This window comes from Oncorhynchus nerka, linkage group LG7 (genome assembly GCF_034236695.1).
Source record: "Oncorhynchus nerka isolate Pitt River linkage group LG7, Oner_Uvic_2.0, whole genome shotgun sequence".
In the NCBI taxonomy this organism is placed as follows: domain Eukaryota; kingdom Metazoa; phylum Chordata; class Actinopteri; order Salmoniformes; family Salmonidae; genus Oncorhynchus; species Oncorhynchus nerka.
The window spans coordinates 29,567,113-29,593,840 of NC_088402.1; the positions used below are offsets into that span (position 1 = coordinate 29,567,113).

At 46.1% G+C, this 26,728-nt stretch overlaps 1 protein-coding gene across 1 annotated transcript in view; it reads right to left on the reverse strand.

Moving 5' to 3' along the window:
• LOC115131432 (retinoic acid receptor alpha-A) overlaps window positions 1–26,728 on the reverse strand; it is a 141,822-nt gene that overhangs the window by 67,564 nt on the left and 47,530 nt on the right. Inside the window, exon 3 of the mRNA XM_029663154.2 lies at window positions 18,653–18,794. Within this exon, the coding sequence (XP_029519014.1) occupies window positions 18,653–18,794 (142 nt within the window). The remainder of the gene's footprint in view (window positions 1–18,652; window positions 18,795–26,728) is intronic.

Genomic DNA, 26,728 nt, shown 5'->3' on the forward strand with positions numbered 1-26,728 from the left:
CGTATGCAGTACCACTGCTGGCCGTATACAGTACCCCTGCTGGCCGTATGCAGTACCCCTGCTGGCCGTATGCAGTACCACTGCTGGCCGTATGCAGTACCACTGCTGGCCTTATGCAGTACCACTGCTGGTCGTATACAGTACCCCTGCTGGCCGTATGCAGTACCACTGCTGGCCGTATGCAGTACCACTGCTGGTCGTATACAGTACCCCTGCTGGCCGTATGCAGTACCACTGCTGGCCGTATGCAGTACCACTGCTGGTCGTATACAGTACCCCTGCTGGCCGTATGCAGTACCACTGCTGGCCGTATGCAGTACCACTGCTGCCCGGATACAGTACCACTACTGGCCGTATACAATACCACTGCTGGCCATATGCAGCACCACTACTGGCCGTAAGCAGTAACACTGCTGGCCAAATTCAGTACCACTGCTGGTCGTGTACAGTACCACTGCCGGGCAGATACAGTACCACTACTGGCCTTATACAGTACCCATTCTGGCCGTATGCAGTACCACTGCTGGCCGTATGCAGTACCACTACTGGTCGTATGCAGTACCACTGCTGGTCGTATACAGTACCCCTGCTGGCCGTATGCAGTACCACTGCTGGCCGTATGCAGTACCACTGCTGGTCGTATGCAGTACCACTGCTGGCCGTATGCAGTACCACTGCTGGCCGTATGCAGTACCACTGCTGGCCTTATGCAGTACCACTGCTGGTCGTATACAGTACCCCTGCTGGCCGTATGCAGTACCACTGCTGGCCGTATGCAGTACCACTGCTGGTCGTATACAGTACCCCTGCTGGCCGTATGCAGTACCACTGCTGGCCGTATGCAGTACCACTGCTGGTCGTATACAGTACCCCTGCTGGCCGTATGCAGTACCACTGCTGGCCGTATGCAGTACCACTGCTGCCCGGATACAGTACCACTACTGGCCGTATACAATACCACTGCTGGCCATATGCAGCACCACTACTGGCCGTAAGCAGTAACACTGCTGGCCAAATTCAGTACCACTGCTGGTCGTGTACAGTACCACTGCCGGGCAGATACAGTACCACTACTGGCCTTATACAGTACCCATTCTGGCCGTATGCAGTACCACTGCTGGCCGTATGCAGTACCACTACTGGTCGTATGCAGTACCACTGCTGGTCGTATACAGTACCCCTGCTGGCCGTATGCAGTACCACTGCTGGCCGTATGCAGTACCACTGCTGGCCGTATGCAGTGCCACTGCTGGCCGTATACAGTACCCCTGCAGGCCGTATGCAGTACCACTGCTGGCCGTATGCAGTACCACTGCTGGCCGTATGCAGTACCACTGCTGGCCGTATGCAGTACCACTGCTGGCCGTATGCAGTACCACTGCTGGCCGTATACAGTACCCCTGCTGGCCGTATGCAGTACCCCTGCTGGCCGTATGCAGTGCCACTGCTGGCCGTATGCAGTGCCACTGCTGGCCGTATACAGTACCCCTGCTGGCCGTATGCAGTACCACTGCTGGCCGTATGCAGTACCACTGCTGGCCGTATGCAGTACCACTGCTGGCCGTATACAGTACCCCTGCTGGCCGTATGCAGTACCCCTGCTGGCCGTATGCAGTACCACTGCTGGCCGTATGCAGTACCACTGCTGGCCGTATGCAGTACCACTGCTGGCCTTATGCAGTACCACTGCTGGTCGTATACAGTACCCCTGCTGGCCGTATGCAGTACCACTGCTGGCCGTATGCAGTACCACTGCTGGTCGTATACAGTACCCCTGCTGGCCGTATGCAGTACCACTGCTGGCCGTATGCAGTACCACTGCTGGTCGTATACAGTACCCCTGCTGGCCGTATGCAGTACCACTGCTGGCCGTATGCAGTACCACTGCTGCCCGGATACAGTACCACTACTGGCCGTATACAATACCACTGCTGGCCATATGCAGCACCACTACTGGCCGTAAGCAGTAACACTGCTGGCCAAATTCAGTACCACTGCTGGTCGTGTACAGTACCACTGCCGGGCAGATACAGTACCACTACTGGCCTTATACAGTACCCATTCTGGCCGTATGCAGTACCACTGCTGGCCGTATGCAGTACCACTACTGGTCGTATGCAGTACCACTGCTGGTCGTATACAGTACCCCTGCTGGCCGTATGCAGTACCACTGCTGGCCGTATGCAGTACCACTGCTGGTCGTATGCAGTACCACTGCTGGTCGTATACAGTACCACTGCTGGTCGTATACAGTACCACTGCTGGTCGTATACAGTACCACTGCTGGCCGTATACAGTACCCCTGCTGGCCGTATGCAGTACCACTGCTGGCCGTATACAGTACCCCTGCTGGCCGTATGCAGTACCACTGCTGGCCGTATACAGTACCCCTGCTGGCCGTATGCAGTACCCCTGCTGGCCGTATGCAGTACCACTGCTGGCCGTATGCAGTGCCACTGCTGGCCGTATACAGTACCCCTGCTGGCCGTATGCAGTACCACTGCTGGCCGTATGCAGTACCACTGCTGGCCGTATGCAGTACCACTGCTGGCCGTATGCAGTACCACTGCTGGCCGTATGCAGTACCACTGCTGGCCGTATACAGTACCCCTGCTGGCCGTATGCAGTACCCCTGCTGGCCGTATGCAGTGCCACTGCTGGCCGTATGCAGTGCCACTGCTGGCCGTATACAGTACCCCTGCTGGCCGTATGCAGTACCACTGCTGGCCGTATGCAGTACCACTGCTGGCCGTATGCAGTACCACTGCTGGCCGTATGCAGTACCACTGCTGGCCGTATACAGTACCCCTGCTGGCCGTATACAGTACCCCTGCTGGCCGTATGCAGTACCACTGCTGGCCGTATGCAGTACCACTGCTGGCCGTATGCAGTACCACTGCTGGCCGTATGCAGTACCACTGCTGGTCGTATACAGTACCCCTGCTGGCTGTATGCAGTACCACTGCTGGCCGTATGCAGTACCACTGCTGGTCGTATACAGTACCCCTGCTGGCCGTATGCAGTACCACTGCTGGCCGTAAGCAGTAACACTGCTGGCCAAATTCAGTACCACTGCTGGTCGTGTACAGTACCACTGCCGGGCAGATACAGTACCACTACTGGCCTTATACAGTACCCATGCTGGCCGTATGCAGTACCACTGCTGGCCGTATGCAGTACCACTACTGGTCGTATGCAGTACCACTGCTGGTCGTATGCAGTACCACTGCTGGTTGTATACAGTACCCCTGCTGGCCGTATGCAGTACCACTGCTGGCCGTATGCAGTACCACTGCTGCCCGGATACAGTACCACTACTGGCCGTATACAATACCACTGCTGGCCCAATGCAGCACCACTACTGGCCATAAGCAGTACCACTGCTGGCCAAATTCAGTACCACTGCTGGTCGTGTACAGTACCACTGCCGGGCAGATACAGTACCACTGCCGGTCGTATACAGTACCCCTGCTGGCCGTATACAGTACCCCTGCTGGCCGTATACAGTACCCCTGCTGGCCGTATGCAGTACCACTGCTGGTCGTATACAGTACCCCTGCTGGCCGTATACAGTACCCCTGCTGGCCGTATGCAGTACCACTGCTGGCCGTATACAGTACCCCTGCTGGCCGTATGCAGTACCACTGCTGGCCATATACAGTACCACTGCTGGCCGTATGCAGTACCACTGCTGGCCGTATGCAATACCACTGCTGGCCGTATACAGTACCCCTGCTGGCCGTATGCAGTACCCCTGCTGGCCGTATGCAGTACCCCTGCTGGCCGTATGCAGTACCACTGCTGGCCGTATGCAGTACCACTGCTGGCCGTATGCAGTACCACTGCTGGCCGTATGCAGTACCACTGCTGGTCGTATACAGTACCCCTGCTGGCCGTATGCAGTACCACTGCTGGCCGTATACAGTACCCCTGCTGGCCGTATACAGTACCACTGCTGGCCGTATACAGTACCACTGCTGGCCGTATACAGTACCACTGCTGGCCGTATACAGTACCACTGCTGGCCGTATACAGTAACCCTGCTGGCCGTTGAAGCTCGCATCCGCTACAAGACCATGGTGCTTGCCTACGGAGCTGTGAGGGGAACGGCACCTCAGTACCTCCAGGCTCTGATCAGGCCCTACACCCAAACAAGGGCACTGCGTTCATCCACCTCTGGCCTGCTCGCCTCCCTACCACTGAGGAAGTACAGTTCCCGCTCAGCCCAGTCAAAACTGTTCGCTGCTCTGGCCCCCCAATGGTGGAACAAACTCCCTCACGACGCCAGGACAGCGGAGTCAATCACCACCTTCCGGAGACACCTGAAACCCCACCTCTTTATGGAATACCTAGGATAGGATAAAGTAATCCTTCTCACCCCCCCTTAAAAGACCTAGATGCACTATTGTAAAGTGGCTGTTCCACTGGATGTCATAAGGTGAAAGCACCAATTTGTAAGTCGCTCTGGATAAGAGCGTCTGCTAAATGACTTAAATGTAATGTAAATGTATACAGTAACCCTGCTGGCCGTATGCAGTGCCACTGCTGGCCGTATACAGTACCCCTGCTGGCCGTATGCAGTACCCCTGCTGGCCGTATGCAGTACCACTGCTGGCCGTATGCAGTACCACTGCTGGTCGTATACAGTACCCCTGCTGGCCGTATACAGTACCCCTGCTGGCCGTATGCAGTACCACTGCTGGCCGTATACAGTACCCCTGCTGGCCGTATGCAGTGCCACTGCTGGCCGTATGCAGTGCCACTGCTGGCCGTATGCAGTACCACTGTTGGCCGTATGCAGTACCACTGCTGGCCGTATACAGTACCACTGCTGGTCGTATACAGTACCACTGCTGGCCGTATACAGTACCCCTGCTGGCCGTATGCAGTACCACTGCTGGCCGTGTACAGTACCCCTGCTGGCCGTATGCAGTACCACTGCTGGCCGTATGCAGTGCCACTGCTGGCCGTATGCAGTACCACTGTTGGCCGTATGCAGTACCCCTGCTGGCCGTATACAGTACCACTGCTGGTCGTATACAGTACCACTGCTGGTCGTATACAGTACCACTGCTGGTCGTATACAGTACCACTGCTGGCCGTATACAGTACCCCTGCTGGCCGTATGCAGTACCACTGCTGGCCGTGTACAGTACCCCTGCTGGCCGTATGCAGTACCACTGCTGGCCGTATGCAGTACCACTGCTGGCCGTATGCAGTACCCCTGCTGGCCGTATGCAGTACCCCTGCTGGCCGTATGCAGTACCACTGCTGGCCGTATGCAGTGCCACTGCTGGCCGTATACAGTACCCCTGCTGGCCGTATGCAGTACCACTGCTGGCCGTATGCAGTACCACTGCTGGCCGTATGCAGTAACACTGCTGGCCGTATGCAGTACCACTGCTGGCCGTATGCAGTACCACTGCTGGCCGTATGCAGTACCCCTGCTGGCCGTATGCAGTACCCCTGCTGGCCGTATGCAGTACCACTGCTGGCCGTATGCAGAACCACTGCTGGCCGTATGCAGTACCACTGCTGGCCGTATGCAGTAACACTGCTGGTCGTATACAGTACCCCTGCTGGCCGTATGCAGTACCACTGCTGGCCGTATGCCTTACCACTGCTGGCCGTATACAGTACCCCTGCTGGCCGTATGCAGTACCACTGCTGGCCGTATGCAGTACCACTGCTGGCCGTTGCTGGCCGTATGCAGTACCACTGCTGGTCGTATACAGTACCCCTGCTGGCCGTATGCAGTACCACTGCTGGCCGTATGCAGTACCACTGCTGGCTGGATACAGTACCACTGCTGGGCAGATACAATACCACTGCTGGCTGGATACAGTACCACTGCTGGACAGATACAGTACCACTGCTGGGCAGATACAATACCACTGCTGGCTGGATACAGTACCACTGCTGGACAGATACAGTAACACTGCTGGCTGGATACAGTACCACTGCTGGCCGTTACAGTACCACTGCTGGCTGGATACAGTACCACTGCTGGGCAGATACAATACCACTAATGGCTGGATACAGTACCACTGCTGGACAGATACAGTACCACTGCTGGCTGGATACAGTACCACTGCTGGCCGTTACAGTACCACTGCTGGACAGATACAGTACCACTGCTGGCTGGATACAGTACCACTGCTGGCCGTTACAGTACCACTGCTGGCTGGATACAGTACCACTGCTGGGCAGATACAATACCACTGCTGGCTGGATACAGTACCACTGCTGGCCGTTACAGTACCACTGCTGGCTGGATACAGTACCACTGCTGGGCAGATACAATACCACTGCTGGCTGGATACAGTACCACTGATGGCCGTTACAGTACCACTGCTGGCTGGAAACAGTACCAATGCTGGGCAGATACAGTACCACTATTGGGCAGATACAGTACCACTGCTGGACAGATACAGTACCACTACTGGCCGTATACAATACCACTGTGTTACCGCTGGTAGCTCAACTGGTTTAACTATTGTATCATCCACCCTGTTGCAAGGTCATAACATCACCGTACAAGTGTCTCCCAACTGACACACACACACACACGCACACACATGCAAACACACACACCACCATTAAGTGTAACTCTCTCTGCTGGCGTGGGTAGAGTTATGTGTCGTTCATCGCTCCCCACCTGCTGGGTGTTAAAGTCTGCCTTGGTATTATGGGATGTGGCAACTGGTCGCCATGAAGAAATATGCTGTTTATTTACTGGTGCATCTGTTAGTTTGCCGTGGCGCCGGGTGGATGGTCCACACAGATGGTCCAACCTGCAGCCCTCTTTACGAAACGTTAACGCAGTGTGTATGTGTGTGTTATCCCAGGCATCCACCAGCCCAGAAAGCTGCCCGTCTGTCGACTACTTCAGCAGCCAGAGAGAAAGATAGAGATGGAGGGAGGACAGGAGAGAGGAAGGGAGGACAGGAGGGAAGGAGAGGGAAGGCGAGAGGAAGGGAGAGGGGGAGGGATGACAGGGGGAAGGGAGAGGGAGGGTGAACAGGACGTAGCTCATTGACCAGATGAGGATTAGCTGAGTGTCCTGGAGAGCAGTGGTCCTATAAAGCGTGGTAGCATGCCTTGAAGTGAGAGTGTGAGAGAGTGGCGCGGCGCGGCAAAGTGTCTTTATTTAACAGCCTCTTCACACGGCGGCCAAGATCACTTCAGCTGAAAACTGCACAGTAGTGCACACTCCACCCTAGAATACCACAGTAGTGAACACTCCGCCCTATAGGAGTAGACAGCCCACCCTAGATTACCACAGTAGTGCACATTCCACCCTAGATTAACACAGTAGTGCACACTCCACCCTAGATTACTACAGTAGTGCACACTCCACCCTAGGTCACTATAGTAGTACACACTAGACCCTAGATTACCACAGTAGTGCACATTCCACCCTAGATTACTATAGAAGTACACACGCCACTCTAGTTTACAACAGTAGTGCACACTCCACTCTAGTTTACTACAGTAGTGCACACTCCAGCCTAGATTACTATAGTAGTGCACATTCCACCCTAGATTACTATAGTAGTGCAGACTCCTAGATTACTATAGTAGTGCACACTCCAGCCTAGATTTACCACAGTAGTGCACTCTACCCTAGATTACCAAGAGGGTCATACTGCATTTATTTTATTTTTTATATATATATATATTTTTTTACCCCCTTTTTTTCTCCCCAATTGGTAGTAGTCACAGTCTTGTCTCATCGCTGCAACTCCCGTACCTATTCGGGAGAGGCGAAGGTCGAGAGCCATGCGTCCTCCGAAACACAACCCAACCAAGCCGCACTGCTTCTTGACACAATGCCAATCCATCCAGCCGCACCAATGTGTCGGAGGAAACACAGTACACCTGGCGACCTGGTCAGCAGGAGTCGCTAGTGCGCGATGAGACAAGGACATCCCTGCCGGCCAAACCCTCCCTAGCCCGGACGACGCTGGGCCAATTGTGCGCCGCCCCCATGGGCCTCCCGGTCGCAGCTGGCTGCGACAGAGCCTAGACTAAAACCCAGAATCTCTGGTGGCACAGCTAGCACTGCGATGCAGTGCGTTAGACCACTGCGCCACCCGGGAGGCCCTTACTGCATTTATTTAAACTTTTATTCAGCCAGGAAAGTAATTGAGAATAAATTCAATGTTACAATAGACCTGGTTATTTACTGCACATTTCATTTGGCATAGTGTACACTTCACCATAGTTTACAAACTCCACTACAACTACTGTCTATGGTGACTTTACCAACATTTACAAAGGCAGCCCAATTCTGATCTTTTAACCAAATATTTTCAAAAGAGCTGACCTGATTGGTCAAAAGAAAAATGAGTGAATAAAAAGATCAGAATTGGGCTGCCTGTGTGAACACAGTCTGTGTTTTTACCTAGGAATAAAAGTATAGTGTTCTCATGGTAATCTATTACTAGTTCTAAAAGGTGCCCCTAAGGCCCTGACCCTTTACATAGTATCCGTCCTACAGGGTCAATCAAATACAAAGTGATTCAAGAGGAAAATACTTATCCATGGAATGAGGGAGGGAAGATACATTGTTTTAGTCTTTCATTTGGAGTAAAAAGCAGTAGTAATATCTCCAGTAGAAGGGGGTAATGATGAGATGGACAACGGTCTCCCTCGCTAGATGTATTCCCTCCATCCCTCCCTCCTCCTCACTTCATCGGTCCGTAGGTATTAAAAACCCATCTATTTTCCAGGCCTGTTGTCTGATGCATCACTAGGACGTATCTGCTCCTGGTCATTTGCTTGGAGTGCTGGGTAATTGATTGTACTGGGGAAGTTCTCCCCTAGAGATCGCCTCGCCATGAATGTCCCCCCTCTCTGGGAGACAGTGATATATTACCATCCCCCTCCACACACACCATACAAACACATACCATCCCCCAGTGGAGATAGTGTGTGGTCAGACACCAGTGAAACACAGATGATGTTAAGCAAGCCAGTAAGCAAGCCAGCCAGCTTTCTGAAGTCTCTATGTCAGAAACCAGAGCAGGGGAAATGTGACTGTAGGGGCCTGAAATTACTTCTCCATATCAGCTCCATATCATACTCTCTAACATCACTAACTGGACACATGCAGACATACACACGCATGTACGCACACACACACATGCACCCGCACACAAAAACAAACACACACACTCCTTTGTGCCCAAACTCTGAACATGGAGCTAGTTACCTTTACAGAAAAACCACATGATGTCACGTGGAACTCATGTGAAAACATGTGTTTTTGGAACATTTCACGTGTTCACATGTGAAATTCCGTAAGGGTATCTACAAGGCACAAGCTGAAGCATGGGCCTCCTGAGCCCGGTTCCCTCTGACTGAAGAGAGAATTTCCTCTAAAATACCATGGAAATACCAACAGAAGCAGTACCGTAAAATAAAGTGCTACCAAACCCACAGTACCTAGCTACCTGTACAATGTTTCTTATCACATAACCATCATCATCACTGTCTTCAATAGCACTCGAGTAAACAACACTACATTAGCATCCTAGCGCAGCTAATAGGAAGGACAGGGCACCTGCTTGGGTTAGGTAGCAGCAACAACTGCTCCCCAGGCACTGATCACCTAGACGTCAATTAAGACCGCCACCGCACCTGTCTGATTAAGAGGGCTTCGGTTAAATGCGGAATACACATTCCGGTTGAATAAATTCCATTGTGCAACTGACTAGGTATTATCCCCTTTTCACTACAGGAATGGAGTAAGCTAAGGTACACAACCTCATCACAGCAACACATGGAGGAAGGGAATGGTTCCTTTGTTCTCTGCTCAGTGTGGGAGAACAACAGAATTAAATAAAACACTATATACTGTACATTATACAGTATCCCTATGGTAAGGGTGTCAAACTCATTCCATGGAGGTCCAAGTGTCTGCTGGTTTTTGTTTTTTCCTTTCAATTAAGACCAGGTGAAGGGAGTTCCTTACTAACCAGTCAACTTAATTCATCAATCAAGTACAAGGAAGGAGAGAAAACCCACAGCCATTCGGCCCTCTATGGAATGAGTTTGGCACGTGCTCTATGGGGAGGCCAGACCAGACCAGGAGAAGGAGTGCAGAAGAATAGAGACCATCACGTTCTCTGTGAGTCTGTGAGGGAGAAATAGGAGAGAGAAAAACAAAAGAGGAGAGCAATGTCTTCTTTCCCTCAGGGCTAATGGAGCGTGAAGTGGACGTGAGCCCTAACTGCTGATGCAATCAAAGAGCGGCAATAACCTGTGAAACGTAAACTGTTCTTGTCGCTGACAATGGAATGGAGCAACATGATCACTACAACACACACACACACACACTCCAACGGCTAAATGTACTCAGTTCTTTAGTGGGTTGGTTGATGATGCATGCCCCTCACATCAAGTGGTTGATTTCAAGGACAGTGCAGTTCTCATTTTTCGGACAGAAGAGTTACCTTCACAGCATGATCCACTAGTGGTTATCTTACCTTAATCATGTGCAACGCCTCTCATGTCTTCCTGTCAAACGTAATATTTAATACTTTGATCATTTAATTAAAAAGGAGACAGTGTACTATGTGTGGAACTGTCTTTTGAAACAGGCAGTGGAGGATACCCTTCTCAATAGGGGGGAATTGAAATATGCCTTCAGAAAGTATTCATACTCCTTGACTTATTGTTGTGTTACATCCTGAATTCAAAATGGATTCAATTGTTTCTTCTCTCAACCATCTACAAACAATACCCTATAATTACAAAGTGAAAACATGTTTTTATAAAGCTTTGCTAACACAGAAATATCACATTTACATACGTATTCACACCTCCGAGTCAATACTTTGTACAAGCACCTTTATCAGAGATTACAGCTGTCTTTCTCTGTAAGTCTCTAAGAGCTTTCCACACCTGGATTGTGCAACATTTGCCCATTATTATTTTCAAAATTCTTCAAGCTCTGTCAAATTGGTTGTTGATCATTGCTAGACAACCATTTTCAGGTCTTGACACAGATTTTCAAGTAGATTTATGACCAAACTGTAATTTAGCCACTCACTGTCTTGTTGTTTTAGGTTATTATCCCGCTGAAAAGTGAATTTGTCTCCCAGTGTCTGGTGGAAAGCAGACTGAACCAGCTTTTCCTCTAGGACTTTGCCTGAGCTTAGCTCCATTCCATTTCTTTTTTATCCTGAAAATCTCCCCAGTCCTTAATGATTACAAGCATACCAATAACAATATGCAGCCACCACTATGCTTGAAAATATGGAGAGTGGTACTCAGTAATGTGCTGTATTGGATTTGCCCCAAACTAGACCTTGTATTCAGGACAAAACGTTAATTGCTTTGCCCCATTTTTTGCAGTATTACTTTAGTGCCTTGTTACAAACGGGACGCATGTTTTGAAATATTTTTTATTCTGTACAGGCTTCCTTCTTTTCACTCGGTCAACTAGATTAGTATTGTGAAGAAACTACAATGTTGTTGATCCATCCTCAGTATTCTCTTATTACAGCCATTAAACTCTGTAACTGTTTTAAAGTCACCATTGGTGTAACGATCGTCGTTGGAATGAGGTGAGGACCAAAGCGCAGCGTGGTATGTGTTCATGATGATATTTATTTAAACTCAGAACACTAAACAAAATAACAGAGAAAGAAACAAAACCGAAATAGTTCTGTAAGGTGACAAAACACACTAGACAGAAAATAAACACCCACGAAACACAAGTGGGAAAAGGCTACCTAAGTATGATTCTCATTCAGAGACAACTAACGACACCTGCCTCTGATTGAGAACCATATCAGGCCAAATGCAAAAACACAACATAGAAAACGGAACATAGACAACCCACACAACTCACGCCCTGACCATACTAAAACAAAGACAAAACAAAGGAAGGTCAGAATGTGACAATTGGCCTCAAAGTGAAATCCCTGAGCAGTTTCCCTCCTCTCTGGCAACTGAGTCAGGAATAATGCCTGTATCTTTGTAATGACTGAGTACATTGATACACCATCCAAAGTGTAATTAGGAACTTCACGATGCTCAAAGGGATATACAGTTGAAGTTGGAAGTTTACATACACCTTAGCCAAATACATTTAAACTCAGTTTTTCACAATTCCTGACATTTATTCCTAGTAAAAATTCCCTGTCTTACGTCAGTCAGGATCACCACTTTATTTTAAGAATGTGAAATGTCAGAATAATAGTAGAGATACAAATTTATTTCTGCTTTTATTTATTTCATCACATTCCCAGTGGGTTAGAAGTTTACATACACTCAATTAGTATTTGGTAGCATTGCCTTTAAATTGTTTAACTTGGGTCAAACGTTTCGGGTAGCCTTCCACAAGTTTCCCACAATAAGTTGGGTGAATTTTGTCCCATTCCTCCTGACAGAGCTGGTGTAACTGAGTCAGGTTTGTAGGCCTCCTTGCTCGCACACACATTTTCAGTTCTGCCCACAAATCTTCTATGGGATTGAGGTCAGGGCTTTGTGAAGGCCACTCCAATACCTTGACCTTGTTGTCCTTAAGCCATTTTGCCACAACTTTGGAAGTATGCTTGGGGTCATTGTCCATTTGGAAGACCCATTTGTGACCAAGCTTTAACTTCCTGACTGATGTCTTGAGATGTTGCTTCAATATATCTAAATAATTTTCCTACCTCATGATGCCATCTATTTTGTGAAGTGCACCAGTCCCTCCTGCAGCAAAGCACCCCCACAACATGATGCGGCCACCCTGTGCTTCACGGTTGGGATGGTGTTCTTCTGCTTGCAAGCCTCCCCATTTTTCCTCCAAACATAACAATGGTCATTATGGCCAAACAGTTCTATTTTTGTTTCATCAGACCAGAGGACATTTCTCCAAAAAGTACAATCTTTGACCCCATGTGCAGTTGCAAACCGTAGTCTGGCTTTTTTTGTGGCGGTTTTGGAGCAGTGGCTTCTTCCTTGCTGAGCGGCCTTTCAGTTATGTCAATATAGGACTTGTTTTACTGTGGATATAGATACTTTTGTACTTGTTTCCTCCAGCATCTTCACAAGGTCCTTTGCTGTTGTTCTGAGATTGATTTTCACTTTTCGCACCAAAGTACGTTCATCTCTAGGAGACAGAACGCGTCTCCTTCCTGAGTGGTATGACAGCTGCGTGGTCCCGTGGTGTTTATACTTGCGTACTATTGTTTGTACAGATGAAAGTGGTACCTTCAGGCGTTTGGAAATTGCTCCCAAGGATGAACCAGACTTGCGGAGGTCTACAATTTTTTTTCTGAGGTCTTGGCTGATTTGTTTTGATTTTCCCATGATGTCAATCAAAGAAGCACTGAGTTTGAAGGTAGGCCTTGAAATACATCCACAGATACACCTCCAATTGACTCAAATGATGTCAATTAGCCTTTCAGAAGCTTCTAAAGCCATTACATAATTTTCTGGAATTTTCCAAGCTGTTTAAAGGCACAGTCAACTTTGTGTATGTAAACTTCTGACCCACTGAAATTGTGATACAGTGAATGATAAGTGAAATAATATTTCTGTAAAGAATTGTTGGAAAAATGACTTGTGTCATGCGCAAAGTAGATGTCCTAACACAGTGGTTCTTAACCTTGTTGGAGGTACTGAACCCCACCAGTTTCATATGCGCATTCACCGAACCCTTCTTAATTGGAAAAATAAAATATTATTTTATTAACTCAAAACATAGGTATATATTTTACTGGTGCACAAAATGAACCGTGCATCAACATCACTGTGTTCAAAGAACAAAATCATCAAAACATGATTTTCACACAAAAACAAAAACATAATGAATATTTACTGCAAATCAGTGTGACTTCTGCTGTTGCCTTTCAGAGACCAGTTCAGAAATGTACGGCTTCAGCTTGGCAAGTGCCACTCTCATGTCATTTTCGCAACAAAGTCTGTTCCTTTTCTTTGTTTTTATGTCCAGCATCCTCAAAGGATTGCTCGCAAAGATATGTTGTAACAAACGGTATGAAAATCTCCAGAGCTTTCTTAGCAATAACAGGGTACGTTACCATTTGTTGACACCAAAACGTTGAAAGCGTTGTGGCCGTGACCGGCACCTGTCCCCGGGATAAACACTGAACGTTAGAATGGTACAGAAGTACCTCGAATTCAGAGCCCATTTCTTTACACAGCTCACTGAAGATGCGGGGCCTCAGAGCACTAGTTCGCACATAGTTCACGCATTCCACTACAATTTTTAATACTTCTGCCAGTTTTGGAGGCAAGGTTTTTGTTGCCAATGCATGCCTGTGCAGAATACAATGCGTAACAATGATGTGTGGTGCATCGGCTTTCACTAGCGCACCAAAACCAGACTTTCTTCCCAGCATGACTGGAGCTTCGTCCGAACAAACTGCAGAAACCATATCCCACGAAAGATTGTTGTCTTTGAAGAAGTCCTCCACAAGTTTCTTCACATCGGCTGCCTTAGTTGTTGTTGTAAGAGGCTTACAAAATAAAAAATCTTCCTTTATCACGTCGTCTTTCACATAGCGCACGAATACAGCAAACTGGCTTAGATTGGAAACGTCTGTGGTCTCGTCGAGTTGAAGGCTGAATTTTGCCGGGCTTGAAATCAGATCTGCAACTACTTGAGCCAAGATGTCTTTGCTCATGTCCTCTATTCTGTCGCTGATGGTGTCATTTCAAAGAGGAATTTGGGATAACTTAACTTCAGCCTCTTTTCCCAGCATGATATTCACCATCTTCAACACAGCAGGTTTTATGAGTGTTTCACCAATGGTGTGTGGTTTGCCCTGCTTTGCGATCAGGTAAGCAACTTCGTACGATGCTGTGAGGATCGGATTGTTGATGGGTACAAAGCCGAGTACAGGCAGAGTAGCCTTTTCATCGAATCTGGCTCTCTTCACCTTGAATTCAGCAAGCGTTGTGTTCTTGTATTTTCATCTCCATGCAGAAGTGTTCTCTTAGTTTTGCCGGTGCTAGACTAGAATTGCTCAACTTGGCATTGTAAATCATGCAGTTAGGACGCTGACTCCCATCATGTTCCGTTATACATGTGAATTTATATTGTACATATTCGTCCGAACACATTCTTTTTTTGCTCGACATAGTAAGTATGAAGGGATTAAAATATTAAGAAAGAAATCACAAGACGTACCATCACAACAGTCACAAGTCGACTACTGAGCGCACCAAATTCCCCGCAGCACAGATAGGCCAAGCGATGTAGCGTGATCACCTGCAGCCAATGATGGCCAAGCGGGGCGTGTCATCACGAATCATATGAGTCGGATGTGTGTCTTGACCTCCGCCGAACCCCTGAGACTGACTCACCGAACCCCTGGGGTTCGATCGAACCCAGGTTAAGAACCACTGTCCTTACAGAACTTGCCAAAACTATAGTTTGTCATCAAGAAATTTGTGGAGTGGTTGAAAAAGGGGTTTTCATGACTCCAACCTAAGTGTATGTAAATTTCCGACTTCAACTGTATATGTTTTACCAATCTACCAATAGGAGCCCTTCTTTCCGAGACAGTGGAAAACCTCCCAGGTCTTTGTGGTTGAATCTGTGTTTGAAATTCCCTGCTTGACAGAGGGACCTTACAGATAATTGTATGTGTGGGGTAAAGAGATGAGCTTGTCATTCTAAAATCATGTTAAAGACTATTATTACACACAGAGTGTGTCCATGCAACTTATTATGTGACTTGTTAAGCTGTTTTTTACTCCTGAATTTATTTAGGCTTGCTATAAGAAAGGGGTTGAATACTGAATATTGACTACAGTCAACTTTTCATTTTTAATTAATTTACAAACATTTAGAAAAATATAATTTCACTTTGACATTATGGGGTATTGTGTGTAGCCCAGTGACAAAAAACATCTAAATTGAATCAATTTTAAATTTAGGCAGTAACACAACACAATTTGGCAAAAGTCAAGGGGTCTGAATACTTTCTGAACACACTGTATATATTGTAAATTACAATTCAAAAGTCACCTTTCAAAATCAATGACTCACTCAACTCTTTTATGGAAAAAATTGTATGAATGGTTTCAAGGGTAACTCTGTCGATTATGTGTTTCAAAAGGCCTTCATGTTTTTTGGGAAGTATGTGCATCGTGTTTATGTGCATCGTGTTTGAGAATTTGACCACCAAAGAAAATCACATTATCATTCACCTGCACTAGTTCCTCTCATCCATCCATCTTTCTCCTGGGAGAGTCCTATCGTCCTTTCTCACCAGCCAGTTCTGTACTTCAGACACAGACAGGCACAGACACTATAGGATCAACCTTCTTGAAGGGTACAGTGTGTGGATGCTGAGGGATTTCTGTCAGAGATCAAGGTAAGATGGAGAAATCAAACAAGTACTACTTTAATTTCAACAGACTTAGGAAAAGTTCTGCTGTTGCTGGAGTGCCAATCATCAGATACAGCATGTTGGATTTTACACACACACACACACACACACACACACACACACACACACACACACACACACACACACACACACACACACCATATCATTAAAAGTGAGAAATGCAATCCACTTAAAAAGTGCAAAAGTGCAAAAGCAGAAAGCTGAAGGATTTAAAACCACTAAGACAGTGGTTCCCAAACTTTTTTTAGTCCCATACCCCTTCAAACATTCAACCTCCAGCTGCGTAACCCCTCTAGCACCAGAGTCAGCGCGCTCTCGAGTTGTTTTTTGCCACCATTGTAAGCCTGCCACACACACACTATACAATACATTTGTTAAACATAAGAAAGAGTGTGAGTTTTTGTCACAACCCGGTTCGTGGGAAGTGACAAAGAGCTCTTATAGGACCAGGGCACAAATAATAATATAATAATAATCAATCATTTTGCTCTTTATTTAACCATCTTACATATAAAACCTTATTTGTCTATTGAAAATGGTGAATAACTCACTGGAGAGTCTGTCTTCAATCATTTTCCACACAGTCTGTTCCTGCATTTAGTTTTCATGCTAGTGAGGACTGAGAATCCACTCTCACATATGTACGTGGTTGCAAAGGGCATCAGTGTCTTACCAAACAATTTGCCAAGGCAGGACACTCTGACCGCAGCCCAATCCAGCAGTGGCTTCTGATTAAATGACATTTTCACAGAACCGCTTGTTGCAATTTTGATGAGGCTCTCTTGTTCAGATATCGGTAAGTGGACTGGAGGCAGGGCATGAAAGGGATAACGAATCCAGTTGTTAGTCATCCATTTCAGGAAATTACCTGTGTAATTGCATACCCAACTCACTCAGGTGCATCGCTATATCACATTTGACATTGTCCGTAAGCTTGATGTCATTTGCACACAAAAAAACATACAATGATGGAAAGACGTGTGTTGTCCTTGTTAATGCAGACAGAGAAGAGCCTCTTTTAGGAATACCTAGGATAGGATAAAGTAATCCTTCTCACCCCCCCCCCTTAAAAGATTTAGATGCACTATTGTAAAGTGGCTGTTCCACTGGATGTCTTAAGGTGAACGCACCAATTTGTAAGTCGCTCTGGATAAACTGCTAAATGACTTAAATGTAAATGTAAATGTAAGAGCTCTAACTTCTTCATCATAGCCTCAATTTTGTCCCGCACATTGAATATAGTTGCGGAGAGTCCCTGTAATCCTAGATTCAGATCATTCAGGCGAGAAAAAACATCACTCAGATAGGCCAGTGTTGTGAGAAACTCGTCTTCATGCAAACTTTAAGCTCGTCTCTCAATTTTAAAAAAGCGTTTAAATTCATTGCCCCCTGATAACCAGCGAACTTGTGTATGTTGTAAAAGCATTACATGCCCATATCATTGTATAGTGCAGAAAATACACATATTCAGGGGCCTTGCTTTAACAAAGTTAACCATTTTCACTGTAGTGTCCAAAACATCTTTCAATCTGTCATGCATTCCCATGGCAGCAAGAGCCTCTCGTGGATGATGCAGTGTACCCAAGTGGTGTCGGGAGCAACTGCTTGCACGCGCGTTACCACTCCGCTATGTCTCGCTGTCATGGATTTTGCGCTATCAGTACAGATACCAACATGAGCAGCAGCTACATTTGGCTACATACAAACAGTCAGTGGAATTCCCGCGAAAGAGTAGCGGTTAATGTGATTAGATGTTAATTATTTGACTAGGCTACCGGTTTGACATTGTGTTGTTATTTGGCTGAACACTAGATGGTTGAATTACATTTTTTGGCAGTGGAACGAGGCTACTCAGGCGAGACAAAAACTCACCCAAATGTACCGCCCAGTTGGAAAATATAAATGAACTGCTTTAATTTTATTTGTATCTATTTTTTTATGTGAATGACCTTTTTATTTGACGTACCCCTACACTAGGGGAATAGGATAATGTGGACGTGTGTAGGTGTGTGTGTGTGTGTGTGTAGGTGTGTTTAAATCATCTAAAGGATGGATAGGATGGTGTGTGTAGCATGTGACCTCTGATCAAGACTAGGGGTCCCTCGATTCCTGTTATTCCAGGAAACTTCCCTAGTGGCGTGGTTTGGGATTAGAGATGTGGGATTGAGACAAACTAACCAACACTGTTTGGACATTCCCATCAGTAGTAACAGTGGTGTGTGTGTGCGAATGTGCGTGTGTATGTGTGTTTGTGTGAGAGAAAGACTCACACTCTTTGGACATGCCCACGCCAAAGCACTTCTGGAGCCGGCAGTACTGACAGCGGTTCCTGGTCACCTTGTTGATGATGCAGTTCTTGTCCCGGTGACACGTGTACACCATGTTCTTCTGGATGGATCTACGGAAAAAACCCTGAGAGAGAGAGTTAGAGAGAAAGAGAGATAGATAGAGAGAAAGAGTCAGAGAGAAAGAGCGAGAGCGAGAGAGAGAGAGAGAGAGAGAGAGAGAGAGAGAAAGAGCGAGAGAGAGCGAGAGAGAGAGAGAGAGAGAGAGAGGAAAAGAGAGGGATCAGTCTATCTGGTAAAACATGGTTACACTGGATAAAAGGTTAAATACAATTAATAAATACAAATCTTCCTCGACTGCATTCAGCTCAGGATGTCATAGCAACAAACATTTGTGGTGTCTGTGTGTCTGTGTGTGTGTGAGTAATCAGAGGAAAGGGGAAGCGTTGTAGAGGATGTTAACATGGTGTGTTAAGTGATGTTCAGTGAATTGGTGTGACTTTCTGAGAACGCTGGTGTAACTGACTATAACAGAAGGAGAATGACCCCCCCTATGGTTTACATCTACAGTATGTCCAAAAACAACTATGGTGTAACTGTCTTGTATCAGTTGCTTCAATAGAAGCATCATTTGCCTACCAACACAGTCAGAGCAGCGTGAGAGAGATGAGAGGAATTTGAGGGAAAACAGGAGGAATTCAAGTAGCTTCCTTAAAGATGTTTCAGTTGTTATTTATTTGTTGTGGCTCTGGGGTCCTTCTCAATGATCCTCCATCATCCAGGCCCTCTCAGGCGAGAGGGCCTCTGCCATTTGCCATAGGCTTCTGTGACAGATGGGACCTTGCGTTTTCATTAGGGGAGCAGAATGCATGATGGGTAACGGATTAGATGGCGTACGCACAGGGCTGAAACGGCTGATGCTGTAGCGTGTGTGTGTGTAGCAGCCCCATCTTGCTTTAGACTCAAACATCCGTCAACATACCAGTCCCGTCCCGCAGTAGCCACAACAACTAGCCAATCACGTCTGGGATTTCAACACCATGTGACCAGTCCAGGGACACCGCCCCTCGACTGGTATTATTTAGTTTCTTTAATAGAGGCCTTTATTCTTGCCTGATCTACATGTGTGTGTGTGTGTGTGTCTGTGAGTCTGAGTGTCTGTGCGTGCACATGTGTGTCTTTATCCTAGCTAATCTGAGCAGAGTACCTTCTTATACATTACCTCTCTGTTCTACTATATAGATAACACACACACGCACAAACAGAAACAACGCGCAATGTATTCAGGTTGGGTGCGGAACCCAAGGCTAATGTAGTAATAATTCATTCAATCCCATCCCTGTGACCATGCAGGGCAGGATAAAAGTCCTTGGAGCGGTGTGTGTGTGCGTGCATTGGTGTGTGTGTGCATGCATCGGTGTGTGTGTGTGTGCCTCAGAGTCTTTGTGAAGTGATTTCTCAGCAGCAGCAGAAGCAACAGCAGCAGTCAACAGATGCTGTGACTTCTTCATCTCTGTGTTCCTCAAGGGAAGCACTATCACACACACACACCCCGATGCACCCAGACTTAATCATCACATCTGCTCTCTCTCTCTCTCCTCTTCCTCTCCCTCTCCACCTACCTTATTCTCTCTATCTATCTCTCTACTTACCTTATTCTCTCTCTCTCTCGCTCTCTACTTGCCTTATTCTCTCTCTCCCTCTCTCTCTCTCTCTACCTACCTGATTCTTTATCTCTCTCTCTTTCTACATACCTGATTCTCTCTCTCTCTCTACTTGCCTTATTCTCTCTCTCTCTCTCTCTCTCTCTCTCTCTCTCTCTCTACCTACCTGATTCTTTATCTCTCTCTCTCTCTACATACCTGATTCTCTCTCTTTCTCTCTCCCTACAGTACCTCTCTCTCTCTCTTTATCTCTCTCGGCCTACCTGATTCTCTCTCTCTCTACCTGATTCCCTCTCTCTACCAAACTGATTCGCTCTCTTTCTACATACCTGAGTCTTTATCGCTCTCTCTTTCTACCTACCTGATTCTCTCTCTCTCTACTTGCCTTATTCTCTCTCCCTCTCTCTCTCTCTCTCTCTCTCCCTCTCTCTCTCTCTCTCTCTCTACATACCTGATGCTCTCTCTTTCTCTCTACCTACAGTACCTGATTCTCTCTCTCTCTTTATCTCTCTCGACCTACCTGATTCTCTCTCTCTCTTTATCTCTCTCGACCTACCTGATTCTCTCTCTCTACCTGATTCCCTCTCCCTACCTAACTGATTCTCTCTCTTTTTACATACCTGATTCTCTCCCTCTCTCTTTCTACCTGATTCTCTTTCTTTCTCTCTCTCTCTCTACCTACGTTATTGTCTCTCTCTCTACCTACCTTATTCTCTCTCTCTCTCTCTCTCTCTCTCTAATTACATTATTCTCTCTCTCTCTACCTACCTGATTCTCTCTCTCTAACTCTCTTTCTACCTACCTGATTCTCGCTTTATTGGCATGGGAAATATATGTTTAATTCCCAAAGCAAGTGATAAAAAAACAAAAGTGAAATAAACAATATAAGATGAACAGTAAACATTACACTCATCAAAGTTCCAAATGAATAGAGACATTTCAAATGTCATATTATGGCTATATTTAGTGTTGTGCCGATGTGTAAATAGTGAAAGTACAAAAGGGAAAATAAATAAACAAAAATATGGGTTGTATTTACAATGGTGTTTGTTCTTCACTGGTTGCCCTTTTCTTGTGGCAACAGGTCACAAAACTTGTGTGGCACACTGTGGTATTTCAACCAACAGATATGGGAGTTTATGAAAATTGTATTTGTTTTCCAATTCTTTGTGGGTCTGTGTAATCTGTGTAAGCTCAATTTCCACCTCATTTTGTAGGCAGTATGCACATAGCCTGTCTTCTCTTGAGAGCCAGATCTGCGTACGGCGGCCTCTCTCAATTGCAATGCTCACTGAGTCTCTACATAGTCAAAGCTTTCCTTCATTTTGGGTCAGCCACAGTGGTCAGGTATTCTGCCAATGTGTACTCTCTGTTTAGGGCCAAATAGCATTCTATTGTTTTGTAATTTTGAGTAATTATCTTTTTGTTTTCTCTAATTGTGTTGCTGTCCTGGGGCTCTGTGGGGTCTGTTTGTGTTTGTAAACAGAGCCCCAGGACCAGCTTGCTTAGGGGACTTTTCTCCAGATTCATCTCTCTGTAGGTGATGGCTTTGTTATGGAAGGTTTGGGAATTACTTCCTCTTAGGTGGTTGTAAAATTCAACGTCTCTTTTCTGGATTTGGATGATTAGGGATATTGGCCTAATTCTGCTGCTGTGCATTATTTGGTGCTTTACGATGTACACGGAGGATAACTTTTGCAGAATTATGCATGTAGAGTCTAAATTTGGTGTTTGTCCAATTTTGTGAATTATTGGTTGGTGAGCGGACCCCAGACCTCACAACCGTAAAGGGCAATGGGTTCCTAATTAGTATGTCGAATTTTATGTTCCTTTTGATGGTGTAGAAGGCCCTTCTTGCCTGGTCTCTCAGATCATTCACAGCTTTGTGGAAGTTACCTGTGGCGCTGATTTTTAGGCCAAGGTATATATTTTTATTTTGTGTGCTCCAGGGCAACAGTGTTTAGCTGGAATTTGTATTTGTGGTCCTGGCAACTGGACCTTTCTTTCAACATCATTAATTTTGTCTTAACGGCCCAGGTCTGACAGAATCTGTGCAGAAGACCTAGGTGCTACTGTAGGACCACCTTGGTTTGGGGACAGAAGCACCATATCATCAGCAAACAGTAGACATTTGACTTCAGATTCTAGTAGAATGAGGCCGGTGCGGCAGACTGTTCTAGTGACATCGGCAATTTGATGATATACAGTGCATTCGGAAAGTATTCAGACACCTTGACCTTTTCCACATTTTGTTACGTTACAGCCTCATTCTAAACTTAATTTAAAAAGAAATCCCTCATCTAAAACTGAAATATGACATTTAGATAATTATTCAGACCATTTACACAGTACTTTGTTGAAGCACCTTTGGCAGTGATTACAGCCTTGAGTCTCCCTGGGTATGACGGTACAAGCTTGGCACACCTGTATTTGGGCAGTTTCTCCCATTCCTCTCTGTAGATCCTCTCAAGCTCTGTCAGGTTGGATGGGGAGCGCCGCTGCACAGCTTTTTTCAGGTCTCTTCAGAGATGTTAGATCGGGTTCAAGTCCAGGCTCTGGCTGGGCAACTCAAGGACATTGAAAGACTTGTCCCGAAGCCACTCCTGCGTTGTTTTGGCTGTGTGCTTAGGGTCGTTATCCTGTTGGAAGGTGAACCTTGACCCCAGTCAGAGTTCCTGGGCGCTTTGGATCAGGTTTTCATCAAGAAGCTCTCTGTACTTTGCTCTGTTCATGTTTCCCTTGATCCTGACTAGCCTCGCAGTCCCTGCCGCAGAAAAACATCCCCACAGCATGATGCTGCCACCACCATGCTTCACCGTAGGGATGGTGCCAGGTTTCCTCCAGATGTGATACTTGGCATTCAGGCCAAAGAGTTCATCCTGGTTTCATCAGTCCAGAGAATCTTGTTTCAAGTAAGTAGGTGCCTTTTGCAAACTCCAGAAGTGGCTTCCGTCTGACCACTCTACTATAGAGGCCTGATTGGTGGAGTGCTGAAGAGATAGTTATCCTTCTGTAAGGTTCTCCCATCTTCACAGAGGAACTCTGGAGCTCTCTCATGGTCACCTCCCTGACCAATGCCCTTCTCCCCTGATTGCTCAGTTTGGCTCTAGGAAGAGTCTTGGTGATTCCATACTTCTTCCATTGAAGAATGATGGAGGCCACTGTGTTCTTGGGACCTTCAATGCTGCAAACATTTTTTGCTAACCTTCTTCAAATATGTGCATCGACACATCCTATCTCTGTGCTCTACGGATAATTCCTTTGATCTTGTGGCTTGGTTTTTGCTCTGACATGCACTGTCAACTGTGGGTGTTTGCCTTCCCAAATCATGACCAATCAATTTAACTTACCACAGGTGGACTCCAATCAAGTTGTAGAAACATCTCAATTTCGAGTCTCATAACAAAGGGTCTGAATACTTATGTAAATAAGGTATTTCTGTTTTTTATTTTTAATACATTTGCTAGCATGTCTACAAAACTGTTTTCACTTTGTCATATTGGGGTATTGTGTGTAGATTGATAAGGGGGAAAAAATATTAAATGTTTTTTAGAATAAGGCTGTAACGTAACAAAATGTGGAAAAGGTCAAGGGGTTTGAATACTTTCCAAATGCACTATATATGTTGAAGAGGATAGGGCTCAAGCTGCATCCCTGTCTCACCCCACGCCCCCGTGGAAGGAAATGCGACCTGTTTCAGCAAACTAGGCGTATGTCACGACTTCACAGGAGAGCCATTTTTTTTTTTTTTTATTTAACCTTCATTTAACCAGGAAGGGCTCATTGAGATTAAAATCTATTTTTCAAGAGCGCCCTGGCCAAGATAGGCAGCACCAAGTCATTACAAAAAAATTACAGACAGACAACATGAAAAACTACAAGTAATCTAGTAAAAACCATTGAATTCACAAGAGTATAAAACAGCAAATTAAAAACATTGACAGGTCAGGGAATCAGCCTCAAAATTCTTCATCAGTGATTTAAAAACACCAATCGGGACAAGTTATTCCAGTTTAAAAGTATTTTCCTCGTCTCCTGCTTGACGGGTAGAGCCCTGGAATGGGCCAACGCTGTCTGGAACGTCCCAGACTCGGCTCGGGACCACTACCCAGTTTTCGGGCCGTGTTTGACCACCCTCCGGAGGGCCAAGCGGCAGGTGAGTGACTGTTCCATCTCAGACAGGAGACGAGGACTTCGCCTTGGAGTTCCGGACCTTGGCTGCTGGTGCGGGGTGGAATGACAGGGCCCTGATGGACCACAACCGATGCAGCCTCCGGGAGGACGTCTGCAGGAAGCTAGCTTGTCGGGACACCACACTCTCCCTCGACGAGCTTATAGAGATGTCGATCCGACTGGACAACCTGCTAGCTGCCCGCGGGCGTTCAGAGGGGTCCTGTCAGTTCCACCTCCCAGCTCTCCCGCTCCAACTCCGTATACTTCCGGCCCTTCTTTGGACACTGTGTTAACAACCCTCCAGGCAAGCTTCAATGCCATACAACTCTCCTTCCGTGGCCTCCAATTGCTCTTAAATACAAGTAAAACTAAATGCATGCTCTTCAACCGATCAGTTTCTACCTTATTGACCTACCCGCCTGTCCAACATCACTACTTCTGGAAACAGGGGGCTCTGACTTAGAATACGTGGACAACTACAAATACTTAGGTGTCTGGTTAGACTGTAAACTCTCCTTCCAGACCCATATCAAACATCTCCAATCCAAAGTTAAATCTAGAATTGGCTTCCTATTTCGCAACAAAGCATCCTTCACTCATGCTGCCAAACATACCCTTGTAAAATTGACCATCACGTCACCTGTCTCTTCGAGTTTCTTTTTTGTGAAGAAAAAGGAGGGAGGACATCTACCAATCCCGACTTTGGCGATGTCATTTACAAAATAGCCTCCAATACCCTACTCAACAAATTGGATGCAGTCTATCACAGTGCAATCCGTTTTGTCACCAAATCCCCATATACTACCCACCATTGCGACCTGTACGCTCTCGTTGGCTGGCCCTCGCTTCAGTTAAAGGCACTGTTTACTGATCGCCAAACCCACTGGCTCCATGTCATCTACAAGACCCTGCTAGGTAAAGTCCCCCTTATCTCAGCTCGCTGGTCACCATAGCATCTCCCACCTGTAGCACACGCTCCAGCAGGTATATCTCTCTAGTCACCCCCAAAACCAATTCTTTCTTTGGCCGCCCTCTCCTTCCAGTTCTCTGCTGCCAATGACTGGAACGAACTACAAAAATCTCTTAAATTGGAAACACTTATCTCCCTCACTAGCTTTAAACACCAACTGTCAGAGCATCTTACAGATTACTGCACCTGTACATAGCCCACCTATAATTTAGCCCAAACAACTACCTCTTTCCCAACTGTATTTAATTTATTTATTTATTTTGCTCCTTTGCACCCCATTATTTTTATTTCTACTTTGCACATTCTTCCATTGCAAAACTACCATTCCAGTGTTTTACTTGCTATATTGTATTTACTTTGCCACCATGGCCTTTTTTGCCTTTACCTCCCTTCTCACCTAATTTGCTCACATTGTATATAGACTTGTTTTTTTTTACTGTATTATTGACTGTATGTTTGTTTTACTCCATGTGTAACTCTGTGTCGTTGTATGTGTCGAACTGCTTTGCTTTATCTTGGCCAGGTCGCAATTGTAAATGAGAACTTGTTCTCAACTTGCTTACCTGGTTAAATAAAGGTGAAATAAAAAAATAAAAAATAAATAAAATAGACTTAATAGCCTTCCAAAACTTTCTAGGGTCATTCAGGTTATCAGTGGTAACAGACATAAAATATTCAGACTTGGTCTTCCTGAGAAGAAAAGAACACTTGTTTCGTAACTGCCTAAAAATAAGTCAATCAGCATCAGAACATGATTTCCTTGCTTTAGCCCAGGCTAGATTACAGTCGTGAATAATACAAGATAGCTCAGAACAAAAACATGGATTAACCACGCCCTTTAACCCTGAACCTGCGGAATGGGGCATGTTTGTTTACTATTTGGGAAAAACCATCATGAAATAATTTCCAGGCAGTTTCCACATAAGCTCAATCTTGCTCCAGTCAAAATAAAACAAATCATGAAAGAAAGCCTGCTCATTAAAACACTTCAAATTTCTCTTACGAATAAAACGTGGGTTTGTCTTTGGAACCTTAGTATTTCTAACAGCAACAACAGCACAATGGTCACTTAAATTATTACAAAAAACACCAACCGCAGAATATTTATGTGGAACATTTGTCAATTTCAAATCAATCAGGGTAGATTTATCTGGGCATTTAAGATTTGGGTGTGGTTGAGTTAATCAACTGGGTAAGATTCATAGAATTACAAAACATTTTTAAATCATCAGACACCGGCTTTAACCAACACCA